Source organism: Falco biarmicus, chromosome 4 (genome assembly GCF_023638135.1).
Source record: "Falco biarmicus isolate bFalBia1 chromosome 4, bFalBia1.pri, whole genome shotgun sequence".
Classification (NCBI taxonomy): Eukaryota; Metazoa; Chordata; class Aves; order Falconiformes; family Falconidae; genus Falco; species Falco biarmicus.
The window spans coordinates 27,556,730-27,574,805 of record NC_079291.1 but is presented as its reverse complement, the minus strand read 5'-3'; the positions used below and the strand labels follow the sequence as shown (position 1 = coordinate 27,574,805).

General features: G+C 43.4%; 1 protein-coding gene across 6 annotated transcripts in view; it reads right to left on the bottom strand.

Moving 5' to 3' along the window:
• The window catches only part of TPK1 (thiamin pyrophosphokinase 1), a 313,220-nt gene that overhangs the window by 67,912 nt on the left and 227,232 nt on the right, over positions 1-18,076 (bottom strand). For 2 of the 6 annotated variants that reach the window (XM_056336205.1, XM_056336204.1), the window contains exon 7: positions 13,595-13,690. The exons of the other annotated variants lie outside the window; for them this stretch is intronic. In XM_056336205.1, the coding sequence (XP_056192180.1) occupies positions 13,598-13,690 (93 nt within the window). In that variant the 3' untranslated portion in view covers positions 13,595-13,597. The remainder of the gene's footprint in view (positions 1-13,594; positions 13,691-18,076) is intronic. 6 annotated transcript variants of the gene reach the window in all.

Genomic DNA, 18,076 nt, shown 5'->3' with positions numbered 1-18,076 from the left:
CTACAATCTGTTTTAGTACACAAACATCTGGGCGCAGAAAATGGTTTATAGATAAAAGACCTGGGGAATGGATGGAAATCAACACGATCACCAGAGACTGCAGCAGCGAGGAAGAAAGGAACAAGGATGAAACCAAGCTGAGAACATTTATGTTTAAAACCAAATCTCATGATTTGCAATAAAGTAAAAACAAAGTTCCAGAAATATTTCTATTAATCATTAGTTGTGTAAGAGCTTGATTTAACAATAATAAAAGCTTTTAGGCTGAGATTCTGAGCATGATAAATACAGCCATTTTTTCTAAAAGGATGTATTTAAGAAGAGCCATTTTGTTATAACCCTAAAATACCATCAATTGTCTTTTCAAACAAATATACATAGCGCTGAATTTTATTTTTTTTAATTGCATGAATGCTATTCAAAGAACATTATCTGAGCCGACCAGGCTTTTTGTTGCTGTTGAAAATAAAAGTATTCACAGTTCCAGTGAAAACTTAGAAGTCTAAAAGCTTTTGTACAGCATACCAATGACTGCTTAAACTCACATGGAAAAACCAGCAGATTTATTGTACTTCAGCACAATATTCCCAACTGTTGGACCCAATCCTGCCAATCCTTACCATTGAACCCTGGTAGTGCTCCTGTACTGAAATGGATAGACTTCAGGATCTTGGTTATTTGCAAGACAGAGCCACATCAAGCCCACTCTTCAATAAGAGCACTTCATAAAACGATGACTGTACAGCGAATAAAATCCCAGGCAGTAGAGAGAATAAATTATACTCATTATTAAACCCAATTAATGACACATCTGCTTCAAACCGATTTATGGCAAGGGTATAGAAAGAAATCCCTGTGGAGGTAAGTGCCACTAAACCAAAAAAAATTTACTATACCCTGAGGTTACACATTTAAGTGGTTGCTACTGTATATCTAACATACAAATCATCCACAAAGAGCAAATGATCCCAGAGTTTCACACATTCACACATGAACTTTTTCTATGGGCCCTGTAAAACCCTCCTGAGAATACACTTCTGGTGTAATACCAATGAAGTTTTACTGAGCATAGTAGGTGCACCCCTTGGTTTCCCATCACCTGTTGCAGCATGAGCAAGTAAAACAGCTATCTTTTGCAGTCAAGTCTATATGACTGACAAGAAAACAGCAATCCTAGGTGCAAAAAATGCAAAAGTGTGTTTCACTCTGGAGACTGCAAGCAGTTAAAACTGCCAGCAGCATCTACACTGCTAACATGCACACAAAGGAAGTGATGAAAACAGTTAGTCAGGCAAAAAAAGATATCTGGGAATACAGAAGTTACTTTAAAAGGGAGTTTGTGTGGTTTAATTTCTTTTCACAGAGATATCTTAAAGATTCACAAATGCCATAAATGCTGATCCTTGTTCTACTCTGAATACTACCCTAAAGAAAAACTCATTCTGATGCAACTTCCTACTTGCAAACAAAATTCCACATTTTCTGCAGCCTACCATAAATCAATGCAAAATACACCACAAATACAGCATGAAACAATGATAATCACAAAGTGGCTGGTCCTTCTCTAAATTCAAGCAAGCTTTACACTAGCCCAGTGTGACATTTTATCCTTGAGCTTGTGCATTTGATGCCCTATCCTCAGCAGGCCCATCATTACAGGTTTAATTAGCATTTTTAGTGATGCCTTAAAAAAATCAGAACCATTTTCTTTATATCCATTTATGAGACTACAGAGTATAATAGATTGCAGATAAGAATGAAAAGTAGACAAGCTGCTAGAAGATTTCATATTGCCTGTGTAATTATTATGCAATGTTGCAGTTAAATTGTCAATCTAGAGGGGCCTTTACTAAGGGCACTAATATTCTATAATTCCTAAGTGATGAGAATTACAGCATAATCTTTCTCATCATCCACCAGTTCATAATACATTTAGTGTCACTACTCATTCTTTTTTGTGCATCTCTACAGGGTAAGAGTCCAGAGGATCTCTTCTACCTAGACTACACTCTCTTATTTTCCTTGGTATTAGAGAAGCGTGGGAGTTAATTTAAAAGACAGGATTTTGTTCACCTAACTTGTCACAAGAAACAATTTCTTTGTAGCACTGAATTACTAAGTATTGCTGGAAGGCACCTTTATGTTATGTAAGAACACAGAAATTTTGTGCCAGTATGTAGCGCTAGAGTTTTCTTGTTTTGTTTTTTGAAAGTGCTTAGGCTCTGTCACTATACAAGAAAAAAATATGGTTATCAAGCCTATTGCATATCAGTGTTTACTAATGTATGCTATACAACAACATTTGATATGTATTTTTTCTTGTCTGGGTTGCTCTGATCAAGCTGCTTTGTCTATGCATGTTGCCTTCTCTTCCCTAGAACAGGTAATGTTTTCCCTTTTGCATACTTCTTCACAGTCTGTCCTGTGATGGAGCCTATCATGTTCTATTTAATGGTAAAGAGATTAATTGATTAATTTTTCCTTTCATCAGCTATCGACCATGTGAATCTTGGCTGGCTGTTGTTGTAGGTGCCTTCATGACTTCCCCTAAAATTCAAATCTGTCTGTCTCTTCTCAGAAGTCTACCCAGACATACTGGCAAATCTCCGTATCTCTCCTCCTCCAAAATCTCACTTGGAAATCTTCTCTACTGTATAAGTAAGAAGAATGACCCACAGGCTATTGGTCAACATCTCCTTATAGTTTCTTGTACTCCTCAATCTACATCCATGTGACGCCCTTTTTTACGTGTTATACGATGCAGCAAATCGTGAGCTGCATCAAATCATCTTATACACCACCACCTTTTTAGTAGAACTGGCCTCATATTTGGGGGCTTCATGTTAGGACTAGGGACTTCAAGAAAGCCTAGCCTCTATAATTTCTTCAGTGCAAAGAGACTGATGGACATAGTTCTCTGCACTGAGTAGGAGAATCTTATAAATGCTCTTTTCTTCCTTTAATTTCTGTTACTGTCACACACCTCTAGGTAAGAGAGAGAAGCTTGAAGTAGTTAAGAATGAACTTTTGAGACAATTTTCAGCACCCCTTCTTGATCTCTGTTACAGGAAGGAATAATTGGCTGTTGTTATAAAATTATTCATTGACCTGGGATAAGAAACCATGTCTATTTTCAATAGGCAGGGAAATGGTTTCCGCTTTAAAACAGGCTTCACAAAAGTGCCCCAGACCTTGTGCTAGTACTGACTGACTGCTTCTCTCTACACCCATGAAATTCAAAGACCTGTTGCTCAGGTCAGGAAGAAGAGATATAATTAAAGAAACTTCAAGCTGGTCATTCAAACATAGATTTTTTTCTCCTTTTTTTTCCACCTTTTCACCATTTTCTTGTATAGCTAAGTAGTCAGTTGGAGATTACAGTCCATACAAAAATCCATTCTTTTCTTGGAGCACATGATGGGGGAACAGAATACTGTACCACCCTGAAGCCTGTTTTCCTCCTTTATGAATCACACTTGGATAGGAGTGTAAAGTTGATTTGCAACAGCCTTTTTATAATGGGTATAGCTTCCGTTCCCTTGCATTTCAGTGGGAACTGCACCCACATCATCAGTGACAGATTTGGTCCTCAGAATGCAGAGGAATATTCACAAGCATGCTGAAATATTTCAAAGTAGGCCAACCTGAGCCCTAAATAATTGACAGTGATTTGTTACCATAAACAAATACAGTCAGCCTAGCATCTTTTCTCACAAGACTTCGAAGCTCTGAAAGTTGCATGTATCTTTCCAGCACGCATTTGTCATTGCAGTTATAATTCTCAGGGAGAATCCCAGAAGAATTCTACTGGTATGTTAAAAATACCACCTTTGTCTACCACTAAAAGTTAGAAGAAATTGTATTGTGTAGCAGACAATGAAAGAACAAAATACCCATGTGGCACTAACCTTCTGCCTTCCTTAGACCTATGCAGCAGACCTCTTACATCCCCCAAAGGAGTATTCAAAATTATCAACATGCTGCTAGCACTTAGCCCTGGCATGATGTGGCTGAGTTAAAAATTTTTGGTGTGATGAAAAAAAAGTTCAGCAGAGTTGCTATCCTGGACTTCAAGAAAGCAAGCAGTGTCCCCTGGGAATATGCTTTTGAGGGCTCCAGAGTCCACACATGCTGGTCAGCCTTTAAGAACCATCTTTTAGAGGCACAGGAGCAGGCAATCCCTTTGTGTTTTAAGTCAAGCAAGCGGGGCAGAAGACCAGCTTGGCTGAAGAGGGAACTCTGCTTGGAAATCAGCAGGAAAAAGAAATTTATGATCTCTGGAAGTAAGGTCAGGCTTTGCAGGAAGAGTACAGAGCTGTGCTCTGCATATGCAGGGAGAAGACACAAAGGGCCAAAGTTCAAGCAGAGTTGAAACTGGTCAGTGTTACGTCAGACAGTAAGAAAGGCTTTTTTCAGTATGTTGATAGCAAGAGGTTGTCTAAGGAAAACACTGGAACAATACTTGCAGAAAAGTATCACCTGACAAATAGGGATGAAAAAAAAAGTGGAGGCATTCAATGCTTTTTTTGCTTCAGTCTTTAATAATATTGATGGAACATGGGCTGCCCAGTTGTCTTGAGTTGGAGGACCACAACTGCAGGAACAGTGATTTTCTATTTGGCGACACCGACATTGCAAAGGATTTGAACTTGTCCTGAGGAAGGCACCAAAGCTGGTGAAGGGCTGGCAGGCACGGCCTCTGAGGAATGCTGAGGACTCTGGGTTTGCCTAGTTTGGAGAGGAGGCAGCTGAGGGGCGACCTCGCTGTTCTCTCCAGTGCCAGGGCACATGGGAATGGTTCAGAGCTGTGATCATCATGGAGGTTTGGACTTGACATGAGGAAACGTTTCTGTTCCGAGAGGGTGGCCAAACCCAGGAACAGGATTCCTGGACAGGCAGTCAATGCCCCTTGCCTGTCAGTCTTTAAGAAGCATTTATTGGGACAGAGCCCTTAATACCATGACTCAGCTCTTGGTCAGCTGAAGTGGTCAGGCAGCTGGACTAGATGATCACTGTAGGCTGCTTCCAGCTTAACTATTCTCTTCCCCCTTCTTCACGCTCCTCTTCCCTCTTCTCCATGCTTCTCTTCCCGCATCTTCCCTCCTCTGCGCTCTCCTTTTCCCTCCTGCTCTCCCCTTCCCACCTCTCCGCTTTCCCCTTCCCTCCGAGCTCCTCTTCCCTCCAATCCCCTTTTCCATCTCCTCCACTGTCCTCTTCCCTCCTCTCCACTCTCCTCTTCCCTCCAAGCTCCTTTTCCATCTTCTCAACTCTACTCTTCCTGCCTCTCCGCTCTCCTCTTCCCTCCACTCTCTTCCATCTTCCTGCCTCTTTGCTCCCCTCTTCCCTCCTCTCTGCTCCTCTGCGCTCTCCTCTTCCATCCTCTCTGCTCTCCTCTTCCTTCCACTCCGCTCTCCTCTCCACTCCACTCTCCTCTTCCCTACCTCCTCTTTTCCCTACCAATGCATGCCAAGGAAATCTCTGCTGACATTTCTTCCCAGCCCTGCCCCAGCAGAAGGGATTGAATGGGCAGTCGTGTCCCAGCCTGGGCATTGCCTCTGTCACCTTGTGGGCAGGAGGCACGTCCCTCCTGATGGGGGGTAGAGCTGTGCATTGTCTTCAGATGATTTGACCATCCGGAGAAACTTGCAAAGAACAGGTGTGGCAGGAGGTCTGTGAAAGGTTTGTGTTCATCCAGTTTCACTGGGTTTCCACAGGATGGAAAACCCTCCATCTCTGACCCTGGGGAGGCTGAGACCAAGCCCTGGGTCTGGAGCGGGATAAGCTCCTCGATGGAATGGCTGCAAACCCTTGTGAGGTGAGCAATAACTGCTCATTTCCCTGTGGATTTTTATCCTCATACTCATTTTCAGAAATGCCTGAGCTGTTTCCCTTGAAAAAACAAGCTAAAACTCAAGATCCTGAGAATAGCAGTACTCCCTCAGAGCAGAGATCCATTTGGTGCAACGCTCAGTCTCCAAAGCAGCCAAGCAGCACTACCTAAAGGAGCCAGCGAGCAGTGCAGGCCTATTTGTGCCAGGGTCCATGGGGTGCTCATAGGCCTCGGTGGCTGGGACTGGCCTCCCCTGGGACCCCCAGTGCCCCCGTCTCCTGCCAAGGGCTCAGGCGACGTGTCTCAGCTCAGCCTGGGCCGTAAGTCCCTGCCCGAGCCATGCTCTAGGTGTGCCCGTGCCTGCCCCTGTCCTGGCTGGGCCTGGGCCCTGCCCTGCAGAGAGCTGCTCTGCTGGAGGGACCCCTCAGACCCCACTCACAGCTTCTCACGTAGAGCTCCAGGCACATCGCAGTGGGACGGTTCTGTTCCCTTCTGTTCCCGGTGTTCACCGTAGGCTGAATATCAACAAGACTTTTGCAGAGCTGGTTCCCGCCAAGGCTTGCGATGGGCAAGAGAGCCAGAGCGCCAGGGCACGGGGGTGCCTCGGGGGTGCGAGGGCAGCGGGCAAGAACCTGGCCGAAAGGGCCCCGAGGAGCCCTGGCCAGGGGCTGTGCTCAGTGCTACCGAGGAAAAGCAGCAACCCGCGGGGGCCACGCTGGGGGCCCCCTGGGAGCCTCGAAAGCTTCCTCCCCCCGCATGCGGGGCACGAGGCCACCTTCGTGGGGCACCAGCAGCAGGCACCTGGCCAGAATGGCCCAAAGGAGCCCTGGCCAGGGGCCCTGCTGGGTGCTGCAGAGGCAGGCAAAAAACCCCGGGCAGGGACACTTGCTCGCCCACCGCGGGGGAAAAAAAGCCTTCCTCCCCCCAGCTGCGGGGCACGAGAGGCCACCTTCGTGGGGCACCAGCAGCAGGCGGTGACCTGGCCCAAGGGACCGCAGGAGCCCTGACAAGTGGTCGCGCTCAGTGCTGCAGAGGAAGGCAAAAAACCCCCGGGGGCCAGTGCCAATGTGCCCCGGGGGAAAATTCCTTCCTGACCCCAGGCAGCGCTGGCGATCGGCTGTTCCCTGAGCACGTGAGCAGGACCGGCCTCCTCGTCCCACGGGCCAGGCACGCCTCCCGGGAGATGCCCCAGCCCTCTTCTCCCTCAGCCCGGAGCCACCTCAGGGGCTTCCAAGAGTGACCAAACACCCCTGGCCTGATCGACCTGGGGGGACAAGAATCCTTCCTGTGCCTGGCAGGGCACCAGTGGGTGCTCCAAAGCTCTGGGACCCCTGGCAATATCTCTGCATCCCATAACTCACGGCCACTGCCCCTGGTTTCATGAGGAACAAGGATGGTGAGCTCTGCAGCGCTCCTCAAGAAGGCATTCCCTTGGTGGTGCCATGGCTGTCCAGCTGAAAAGACCTGATAGCCTTGGGCACCTCTGGGGGCTGGTGGTTCTTCTCCTCTCCTGAGGGGCTTGTGTCTGCTCCCTGAAGGCTCAAGCAAGATTCCCATCCATCAGACAGGGTTTGAATGTGGCCCTGCCAGAATCTGCCCTTGCAGCGGAAAAGCTCCAGCAGCTGCGTCCAGTGTCCCCCAGCCTTCCTCCCTCAGCCCCCGGGGAATCCCACCGGCCCCTCCACGCCTTCCTCTCGGGTGTCTTCAGGCCGGTGCCAGGCCAGCTCTGGCCAGGGGATACTGGACGATGCCCCTTTTATACTCCCCCAGGGCACTGTGACTGCTGCGTTGCCAGGTGATGGCACTGTGACACAGGGGTGACACAGGGTGACACAGCCCCCCAGGCGCCACCCCATCCCCCGCCCAGCCCCCCTGGGAGGAAGGGCTTTGGGGTGCCGGCCTGAGGCAGCCCCTGTGCCCGGGAGGCCCGGGGCACTGTCCCTGCCCTTGGTGGCCATGCACGGGGCACAGCTGCTGGGCGTCCCTGACACCTCCTCTGCCGCTGGGCTCCCGAGGACAGACCCCGGGCTGTTCCTCCTCTCTCGGGCCGTGGCAGGGACCATCCCTGCAGCCCAGCGCCCACCCTGGGAGCTGCCCCCTCTGTGCGCCAGAGGTAACGTCCATGATGTCCCGCAGGCAGGAGGACGGGGCCTTGATCTGGCTGGGCACAAAGCCTGGGGTGTAAGAGGGGTGATTTGAGCAGCCACAGCCTGGAGGAAAGCCAGAGCGTGACCAGAGCCCTAGGATGGGGTGGACGGTGCCAGCAGGCCGCCATGGAAATAAGACAGGCTGTGACAAACACGTGAGCAGAGGCTGCAACGGTGCGGTGGGAAGGTTGGTCATTTCCACACCTAGAACACCTGGATCCCTGCTGGAAGCACAGCCAGGCAAAGGATGACTCTTCCAAACTGGGAAAACAGCCCACTGCTGCTACTGCCATCGCATCCCCCTTCCCACCGAAACCGAGCTGTGCAGCTCCTCTGTTAATGACACCCACTGGCCGTGTTTACATGGGATACAAAATGCGCTTCAGCCCTGGGGGAAAACTTTCTCAGCTTGTTTGTGAGTTGAACCTTTCTGAGAGTTATTTGCCAACCTCACTTTGTGGGTGGATGTTCAGACCTTGCCTAGAACCCTGGAAAGTGTCTTTTTCCTTTAGGATTCAGTATATGGAGTCCTGAAAGAGTAAGGCAGGTACTGCTCTTGTCATTTTGTACATTGGTGCCCAAATTCTTCTGCACATTCAGATGATGCAAATAAGGGCGTTTACACCACAGACATTCGTTTCGTTTGTGAGGATGCTCAAGGTGAAAGAAAGGCTTTTGGTTCCCTCTGCTTGAACTTCGCAGGGATGTAGAGCTGCAGAATTTTCTCACCTTTCCTTACCAAGGCACCAACAAATGACATTTGCTACTACCCTGCTTATGGTGCATTTGCTACTACCCTGCTTATGGTGAGGTCTTCTTGCAAAGAAATCCTGAATGATTTTGTGTTCTTGACCATCTTTTTTGTTGAACTTCAGTAGCTCTTTTCCTCCTTTGTCCTTCATCCTTGATATTTTTCTTGAAAGTGATGGAAGCTCTCTTAGCCTTTGTCTTGCTTCTTCTAGTTGTCATTGTCTTCTGTGGGCCCACCATGTCCTTAATGAGCTGCTTGGTCTTTGTCTTCATCCCAGATGGAATTTTATCTTTCTTGAACATGAGGAATAAGAAATGTCCATAGTTGTAGAGGTGAGGTCTCACCAGGGCTTTGCACAATGCTTGTCTTTCCTATGGAAATATCTTGCCTGACACAAATGCATTTGCCTGTATTATATCTATAGCTCATAGTCACCCTGTGATCTATTCACACTTCCAGATTGTTTATATTCAGCTAAGAACCTCAACATTTTGATGCAAGCTCAAAGTGGCGAGATGGGCCACTGAATGTGTCCTTAATATCCTTTAACTTTTGGTCAGCCTTTAAGTGGTCAAGTAGTTGGACTAGATGAGCATTACAGGCTCCTTCCAATTGATCTGATCAATTCTATGAAATCCTTACCATTTACTGCTTGGGAATAAAATAGAATTAGAACCCATGAAAGAGGGGACCACTGTAGAACAAGTAATGCTCTATCAAATACACAGTAATATAATGTAAGAAGAAAACCCCTGACATAAGAAAAAAAAAAGAAAAAAAAAAAAAAAGAAAAGAGTCAAGAGAACGACAAATTGCTGTGAAAAGAATAAACGGTTCACACTACCAAATGCAGTAAGGCTGCAAGAAGTAATACTGCCTATTTAGGCCTTTTGAGTCATACATATTTTATTTCCTGTATATAAAAATTTTCAGTCTGTTTCACACAATAGCAAGTCAGAACACATCTCCTGGAGAAGGTGAACCTTCCAATAAAAGAGAAACTTCTTGTTCAAATCTACTTGCAGCCTGTATTAATGAGATGGAAGAATCAAACTAGGTTCTTCCATCACAAGAGTATCGAAAAAAAACCATAAGGACAAGCTAGAAAGAAAACATATGGCCAAATCTTTCAAAAATCTAAAAGCTAAATAATTAATTTCAAGCTATTTAAAGTAGTAATAAATTTCAGGAGAACTACAAATTGATGCCTCTCATTAAATAATATATAATCAAGGATTGTTTATGGAATCAGGTGCATTACTCTTGAATACTAGATTTCCTACCTTCCTAATCTTCTGTAGCTGCATCTCCCTCTTGGAAAGCATTCATATAATTTCATGGCCGCTTCTGCTCCATGAAGCAAGATGCCTTTGGGCTACTACTGGGAGAGAATCACATTCAAGCCATCTACATTTTCAGAACGAAAACCCTGTTGCTTGCTTCAAAACATTACCAGCAACAAGGCTGTAGAAGCTTGCAGACTGGCAGAACATTTCTGCTAATAGAAAGTACATTGTCTTCCAACAAATCTCTAAGGCCTACATACAGAACAGAAAGGAATCTGAAGGTGTATTTTGTCCAGTTTTACAAGATCTGGCTAGTATCCTGGGAATTGCATGAAGGCAAAGGGGGCTGATAAATTTCTAACAGTAGACACTTAGTATCCTCTAAACTTGGTTTCTCTACTTCCTAGTGACAATTTTGGATCCTCAAACACTATACACTTACCTCCTCAATTCAACATATAAATTATGATGAATGAAATGCAATACAGGAATATTCATTGTCTCAGATTTCCTGTATGTTTATAAACATTTTAGCCAAACTTCACAGGGGCATATACGGATTGAGAATTATTTATGTGAACAATCATCTTTATTATATAAAAAAAACAATGTGTGGGTATCTGTGAATGCATCTGTCCGTCCATTTGTCCATATCCCCACCTACTTTAGGGAAAAAAGTTTGACCTTGAATAGTAGGAATCTTCTTACGTCTAATCACATTTTTTTCCTCTTTCTAAAACATATGCATGTGCACAACCTCCCTGCCCCTCAAAACTGAGCCATGGGGGTTCATTTATTTTCATCATTTCTTAGCAATCTTAAGTGTTCCAGCTTTTTCATGCCAAAGCTTTGTATTTGTTGTTGCAGGCGTTGCAGACATCCCTTCTGCAGCTGCTGGTTGGGCTCTGCCTCTCCTTCCCCTTGGTCAGCATCAGCACCTTTCAGTGCCCTGTCTGCCCCCTGCAGCCAGTAGCAGACTCTTCCCTAGTGCTCCCCTCGCCCCACCAGCTTTCCTGTGCAGGTGGCAGTGATCGTACAGACCGCAGACCTCCTGGCTTTCGTAGGTGAGATGACAGAGTAAAGCAGGTGGTTGGTTTTTTTTTTTTTTTGCTTTTTAATTTTAAGCAGGTACAGCATACCTTTATGATTCTACTCCCCTCCCCCACCCAGTGTTGGAACTCTGAAACATGGAATACAGGAGAGAACGGAACAGGAGAGGACTTTTTATTCAGCACTTAAACAGGCTACTTTAATAGTAAACTCTTACTTACATATATCACACAATCATAGAAAGGTTTGGGTTGGAAGGGGCCTTAAAGATCAGCAGGTCCAACCCCCTGTCATGGGCGGGGGACACCGGCCACCAGCCCAGGCTGCTCCCAGCCCCGTCCAGCCTGGCCTTGGGCACTGCCAGGGATGGGGCACCCACAGCTGCTCTGGGCAGCCCGTGCCAGCACCTCTCCACTGTCATAGTGAAGAGTTTCTTCCTTACGTCCAATCTAAATCTACCCTCTTTCAGTTCAAAACTATTGCTCCTTGTCCTGTCACTACAGGCCTTAGTAAAAAGTTTCTCTCAGTCTTCCTTGTGACACCTTTTATCGAAAATGCTGCAACAAAGTCTCCCCAGAGCCTTCTTCAGGCTGAACAACCTCAGCTCTCTCAAAATGATCTGAAATGTCAGCTCAAAATGATCTGAAAATGGCTGTTGAGAGAGAAAGTTTTGAAGCAGAACTTATCTCCCCAGAACACTTCATTATTTTTTTTTTATTTTTGTTTTAATTAATAGAGAACTAAATCAGAACTGCACTAAGAGCAGAAAAGTTTCTGCTGACTAATCATTTCAGAAGATCCAGTTTAAAACTATCTGGAATGTATTGCAACTTTGACTTGATTGACTAAGTTTCAACACAGGCATCTGAAAAAAATATTAAATAATGTCAATGTGTTATCTGAGACTTTGAAACAGGCAGCAATAAATATTCCTGGCTCAAAATAAGCAGCCCATGTGCAGATGCAGAATTTCCAGAGGGACCCTTTCCAGAATCAGGGCAAAAAGAGATTACTGCTCTACAGTGTTTTTTGCAAATGAGAAGCTCAGGATATGATGCTCTTTTGAATTTTTTTTTCCTGATACAGGTCTCAGTCCCTTCCCTTGTCTCCAATAGCTCTGTTCTATTCAGCAGAGACTTAAGAATTTTTCTCCTTAATGTCCATAATTTGAGACAAACTGGAGAAAAGCCTAAAATGGTTCATTGGAAGGGAAGAGTAATTTCAACATCCAGACAGAAGACCAACTGCTTGCATGTTTGTTTTTAAAGAAGGTTTTGGGGAAGGGTTCCTGACAGACCACCAGAGTGGGAGATGTTCCTCTACGGGCTCACGGGCTGCTGCTGTTACACCACCGCAAGCGTTGGGGCATGGCAGCACTGTCAGGAAGCCCTCCCACTGCGGTGCCAGCGAGGAGCTCCTGTCACAGGCCAGACTCTGATTCTGCAAAAACACAGAGCAACAAGGCACTTTCTCATTAAAAATCAAACCAAAACACAGAACTGATGTGTGACAGGCAGCTGACAATCACTGTAGCAGTTTACAGTCCTTCAACGGACGTCTCTCCAAACAATTGTCCGTAGCCTACAGTCCTCACATGGCCCTTTAGAAGGGCTGAATGTATAATGAGTCACGTGTGTTCTGGCTACAGGACCAAGCATAGTGGCAAGATGAAATTAACCAAACAGCTTAATGTATTAACAGAATCTCTGGAGATAAATAATCTATTTTTTTTTTTCCATATATTTTTAGAAAGAAACCAAATGGAAGGCAAATAGTTTCAAACTTTGGTTAAGAGTATGTTAATCAATATGGCCAAGATGTACTAAGCACATCAGATTTTAAAAATGCCCTCAGGAGCAAGAAAAATATGCTGTTTTAAAACATAATGCACCTGACTACTAGGGGAAAAGATATGTGTTTGTTATCAGACAATAAACCAGGCACTCCAGATTTTTTTTGGAAAGGAATGGTAGGAGACCCCTCTCTAATCTGGTATCACTCCAATGGAATGCTCACCCACAACAACATTGATTCCGTTTACAGGTTTCATTTTATTTTAAATAGTCACAAGACCCTTGTTAGCTACTTGAGAAGCATTCGCTAAGGTAACTAGTACATATCTAGAGTGGCTGAAGTGCAACAGCAGGATTTATATGGTCTTTTAGTGGAAGAATACTCGAGTAACAATTAAGGAAGGTTCATTTGGTTATGCTTTAGCATGGATAATGCCCAAAAAGTTGGCCAATACATTCTTTCATTCAGCTGCTACTGCAGACTTCTATATATTCTACAATGTTACTAATCTAAGTTACTTTTGATATATGAGTTTGAGAAAGTTTATCCTGTTAAGACCCCCAAACTGTGTCATTTCAACTAATTAACACAAGAGATTAATTCATCAGTATTTTCTTTTTTTTCAAATGAAGTTCATCAGAACTTAAATCTGAGATGACATATAAGGTGAAATATGCTATTAATTTTGCCTGTATCTGGACAATAAAATAGTATAAATAGTATGTGCTTATCTTACCTCTCAGACAGTTTCATTCATGACTAAGTTCAAATGTGAGCAACTTGTACATAACGTACTTGGCCTCCATCTCTGCTTCGCACCAAAGGATTGTAACTTGTGTTTTCAGGATACAAGGAAAAAAAAAAAAAAATCAGGTCTGCCTTCTAAATTCATAGAGCCTGTTTTTCTCGATTTATCCTTTTCTCTTTTGCTTTTCTTAGGATAATTTTGGGACAGCATCTTATCAGCCTCAAGGATCAATAAATTCTTGAGATGAGTGTTTTCTATTAGCTTCAAGAAAACATTACTTTTGATGAAAGTGAGTCATCACTGCCTTATCACTAGTGGTTGGCGAGGAAACCATTTCATCTGCTCATTTGTTCTCAGCCACAAGCCAAAGATTCCCCACAGGTCCTAAGAATGCCAAGAGGATGTCCAAAACCAGTGGGGTTTTGGTTACTGTCATTCAGATCCTCTCCTTGTCTGTTGGTACATGTTCAACTGCATCAGGATTCCTGTTGTAACATCTGGGCCTTAAGTGCCATGCTAAAGGTTAAGAAAAATCCACACATCTTCAATTTTAGATAAATTATCTTTTGGTGGTCAAACTGGAGAAGCAGTTGTTTCCCCCATTTACTTCATATCTGTCTACCTGGAAAGCTTGGAATGAGATTTGAAGCAGAAAGAAAGGAAAGAATGAAGAATTCAGACCTCTAAAATGCTTACCATTGCAAAACCAGACAGACTTAGACAGCAGAAATGTCACATTTGACTGTGTTAAGTAAGAATACAGAATTAAAAGCAATATTTTATTGGGGCATCAAAAGTTTTGGGGCAGCAGACTTTTTATCAAACTGGAGTGAAACTGCTGGCAAACAGCAATTATAAAGCTTTTGAGAATTTAAATAAGAGTGAGAAGGAAAGCTGACAGGTGTTAAGGAGCACCCAGGTCAGACAAAGACATCTGCCAGGGACATCAGCAACATAAAGGTAAGACTTTGAGTCTGATAGTGGAGGACAAGACAAAAAAATCAGAGTTGAAATGAAGGAGGTGCAAGCTGAAACCACAGAAGGAATTTCCACAGAGGAAAAGTCCACTCAGGGGTGATAAGGGATTTAAATAAAAGTATGCCTATATATAAAATAAGGGAAGCTCATAAGCTGCAAAATGAAAACATACATACTAGCAGGCTTTTACTATTGTCAATTTATAGTGTGTTTGCAGTAACATTTCAGTTTAAAGAAGGTGGTGTATTTTTTTTTTTGTCAGTTTTTGGTGTTTTGGTTTTGTTTGTTTGGGGTCTTTTTGTTTGTTGTTGTTGGGGTTTTTTTTTGTTTGTGTTTTTTTGGTGTGTTTTTTTTTTAAATACTGTGGACTGTCTCCACATACTCTGCTTTGATTCACAGTGAGCTGGAGCACCCACAGCAAAACAAAAAAACCCCACACTAAAATTCTAAACAAAAAAGCTAAACTGGAAGATGGCCTTCAGAAGAGCACCTAAAGCCACTAGTGGCCATTCACAGAACCACAGACCCAGACTAGGACCCTGAAACATGCGCAGTGTGGACATCAGCCACCACAAAGTCTTTCAACCCTAAGAACCTCCTTCTATTGATCTGCACTGCTTGTTAATGTAGACAGAGTCTGGAGATGAAGGAGGTCTAAGACAAATGTGAAAATAGTGAGAGGGCAAAATCATCTGCCTCCACAGAAAGTGGCAAATGATTACATTCAGCAAGATTTAGGAAAGCAAACTCTTGATGTCTTGAAACAATTTACATGACGGCTTTTGCAACAATTTGTAAATGCTGTACAGTGGCACGGTGCAGTCTACGGATACTGTGGTTTATCTTAAATAGTACACTTCACAGAAAACAGGCAGGCAACAAAACGCCAGCTCAGGATAAATTCTTCTGAAGTAGTTAATTTGGGACTGTTTCAATATAATGGAGAGATGAACAACTGAAGATTTTACTTTATAACTTTGGACAAAAAATGCCAAATAAAATTCTGGATCCCAGCAGTTTGGTTCTGGTTGTATGGAAGGGCCTGTCACTCTCTGGCAAGGAAGACGGGCACTTTAGATGAACTGTTGGTTCAGGAACCTGCAGAAGGTATTTGAAAAGATAAAGCCTGCCACCACCCGAGAAGATTAAGGCTAACCATTTGACAGAATGAGAAGCAGCAAAGAGCCTGCATATCGACTTCCTTAAGGGTTTTGGTTTTAATGCTAAAATGCATAGGAGGTTGATGTACGGAGAATGTCCAATTATTATACTGATGCTGCTCACAGATTCCTGAAAGGAGGAATCACAGGTGCACAACAGCACTGGATCTGTAAGCCCTGAACCGACCCAACTGCTGCTTGGCTCTGCTGGCTCTGCAGTACCCAGGATAAGAAGCTAGTCCTGACTTATTTCCAGGAAGCCTACACCTGGTTTAAGGAGTAATTGCAACCAAGATGCTACTCTGCTCAACCCCCCCCACTGAAATCTAAACTTCTCAACAGCAGATTTCTAAAATGCAACATTTTTGTGGCCTGCTTACAAGTTAATGAAGGTAATTCACACATTGCATTTTTGCTCCATTTGATATTTTCTCATCCTCTCTATGTAAACTTCTTTCTTGCTTATTATAAAGTGAAAAATAAAAATAGAAATATACTGACGCAGGGAGAAACCAGCAGTGGCACATTGCTAGATCTGCAATCTCCCCACTGCGTCAGTTGGTTCCTCTCAAAATTATTACTGGGCATGGCTACTAGGACATACAGCAAAAAAGAACTGTTCTAGTCACACCCGAAAGTGTGTATATAGATTTAAATAATAAACTCACTATTGTTTTACACTGCCCTACACTTCAACTTTAACTAAGGAACAAAAAAAATAATCAGATCAAAGAATAGATAAATAGCTTCTTGCTTACTGAACCTCTCCCCTGCTCTTTCCTCCTGAATTATAACCATACATGTTTCTTCATTTCAAATACAGCATACAAGATACTGACTTGCATTGTTCCAGAAAGAAACCCATTTTTGTCTAAGAAAATGGCTACACCTATGTGCAAGGAAAGACAAATACAGGTACGCAACAATCAGAAAGTTCAGATCCAACCTTAAATCCAAGCGTTCCCCAAATTTTCAATGCTAACATATGGAGTTGTGGTTTTCTGCTATTGCATGCTACTGCAAAATGTGATGCATCACAGAAACCTGCTCCCAGACCTGCACAGGAGAAATATCTATGCAAGACACGTACATCTATTTTAGTTCTACAGTAAATGAATAGAAACAAAGTGGGGAAACATCAGTGTTCCAGATTCTTGTGCAGAAAACTAAAATATACATCTCTGTCTTATTGCTTCTACATAGCTTCTTTGCCTGCTGGATGTATGAATATTGCTCTCATTTTTTAAACAGCTGCAGAAACTGAAACAAGACCTGTATTACACAGACTGCCCTCCAATTTCCCAAGATGCTGGGTTGCTTTCAGTCTAGACGTCACTTGTAACACAGCTCTGTCTCCAAGGACCCATCGGCATCTGGTAATTCCAGACACAAACTTAGTAGCAGTTCTATTATGCAAAAGGGTTAATTTTTCATGCCTTTTCTTAATGTTAAAATTACTAGCTGCTTCATTGCTTATGTCCTTTTTCTTACCTGCTGTCTTTCCAGCTAAGCAACTGTATGATCTTTAAATTTTACTTCACAATGTGTAATCGGTAGGCAGTTTTCATCAGAGCAGCAAGTGATTTTCTCAAGGAATTTTAAAAACTCCAGAGATTTTTCACTTGTTTATCCTGGAAAACAAAGAGCAAGCCCTAACAAAACTTTAAAGTTATTACCCTTGACCTAGAGTTACTGCAGCTACCCCCAAAAGAAACGTGTCAGTAGTTAAAGGTTCATGCTCAAAGTACCAAACTTGCTTCCAGGACATTGCATCTTGAACTACTAACAGGTAAAGTTAGAAACACCATTAAACTTCCTGATGTCTGCAGCTGAGGTAGCCTGAAATCCACTCGAAGTTTGGAGGTTTTGTTTTAAATACCAAGTATTTTCGAGTGCAGCTTTGACGCCTACTCTTTTTCTTTTTTTGTACTTTGCACTTTATGCCAGTAGACCTAATGTGTATAGATAAGACTTAAAATATTTTCAGACTTCATATATCTCATTTGCATGTTCAATGAAATGTCTAAGCAGTCAAAATTTATGTTTGCTTTTAAAATCAGAAGAATCAAAAAGAGCTCCAAATAAACATTTTTTCTATCACATATTCTTCTGAGCTATTTCAACTATCACTGCACACCTAGAAGTATGTTTATACATAAAACCTCTGGACAACTAGTAACGTGTTTTCTACTGGAAAGTTTGTGGACACAGCAACCACACACATCTTTTGCCTCTGCCCATTCTGGCAGCAGTTTGCAACTACCCTCTTTCCCCATATTCCAAGATCAGAGGTAAATACATTTATCACTATGTATTACCTGAAATCATATTG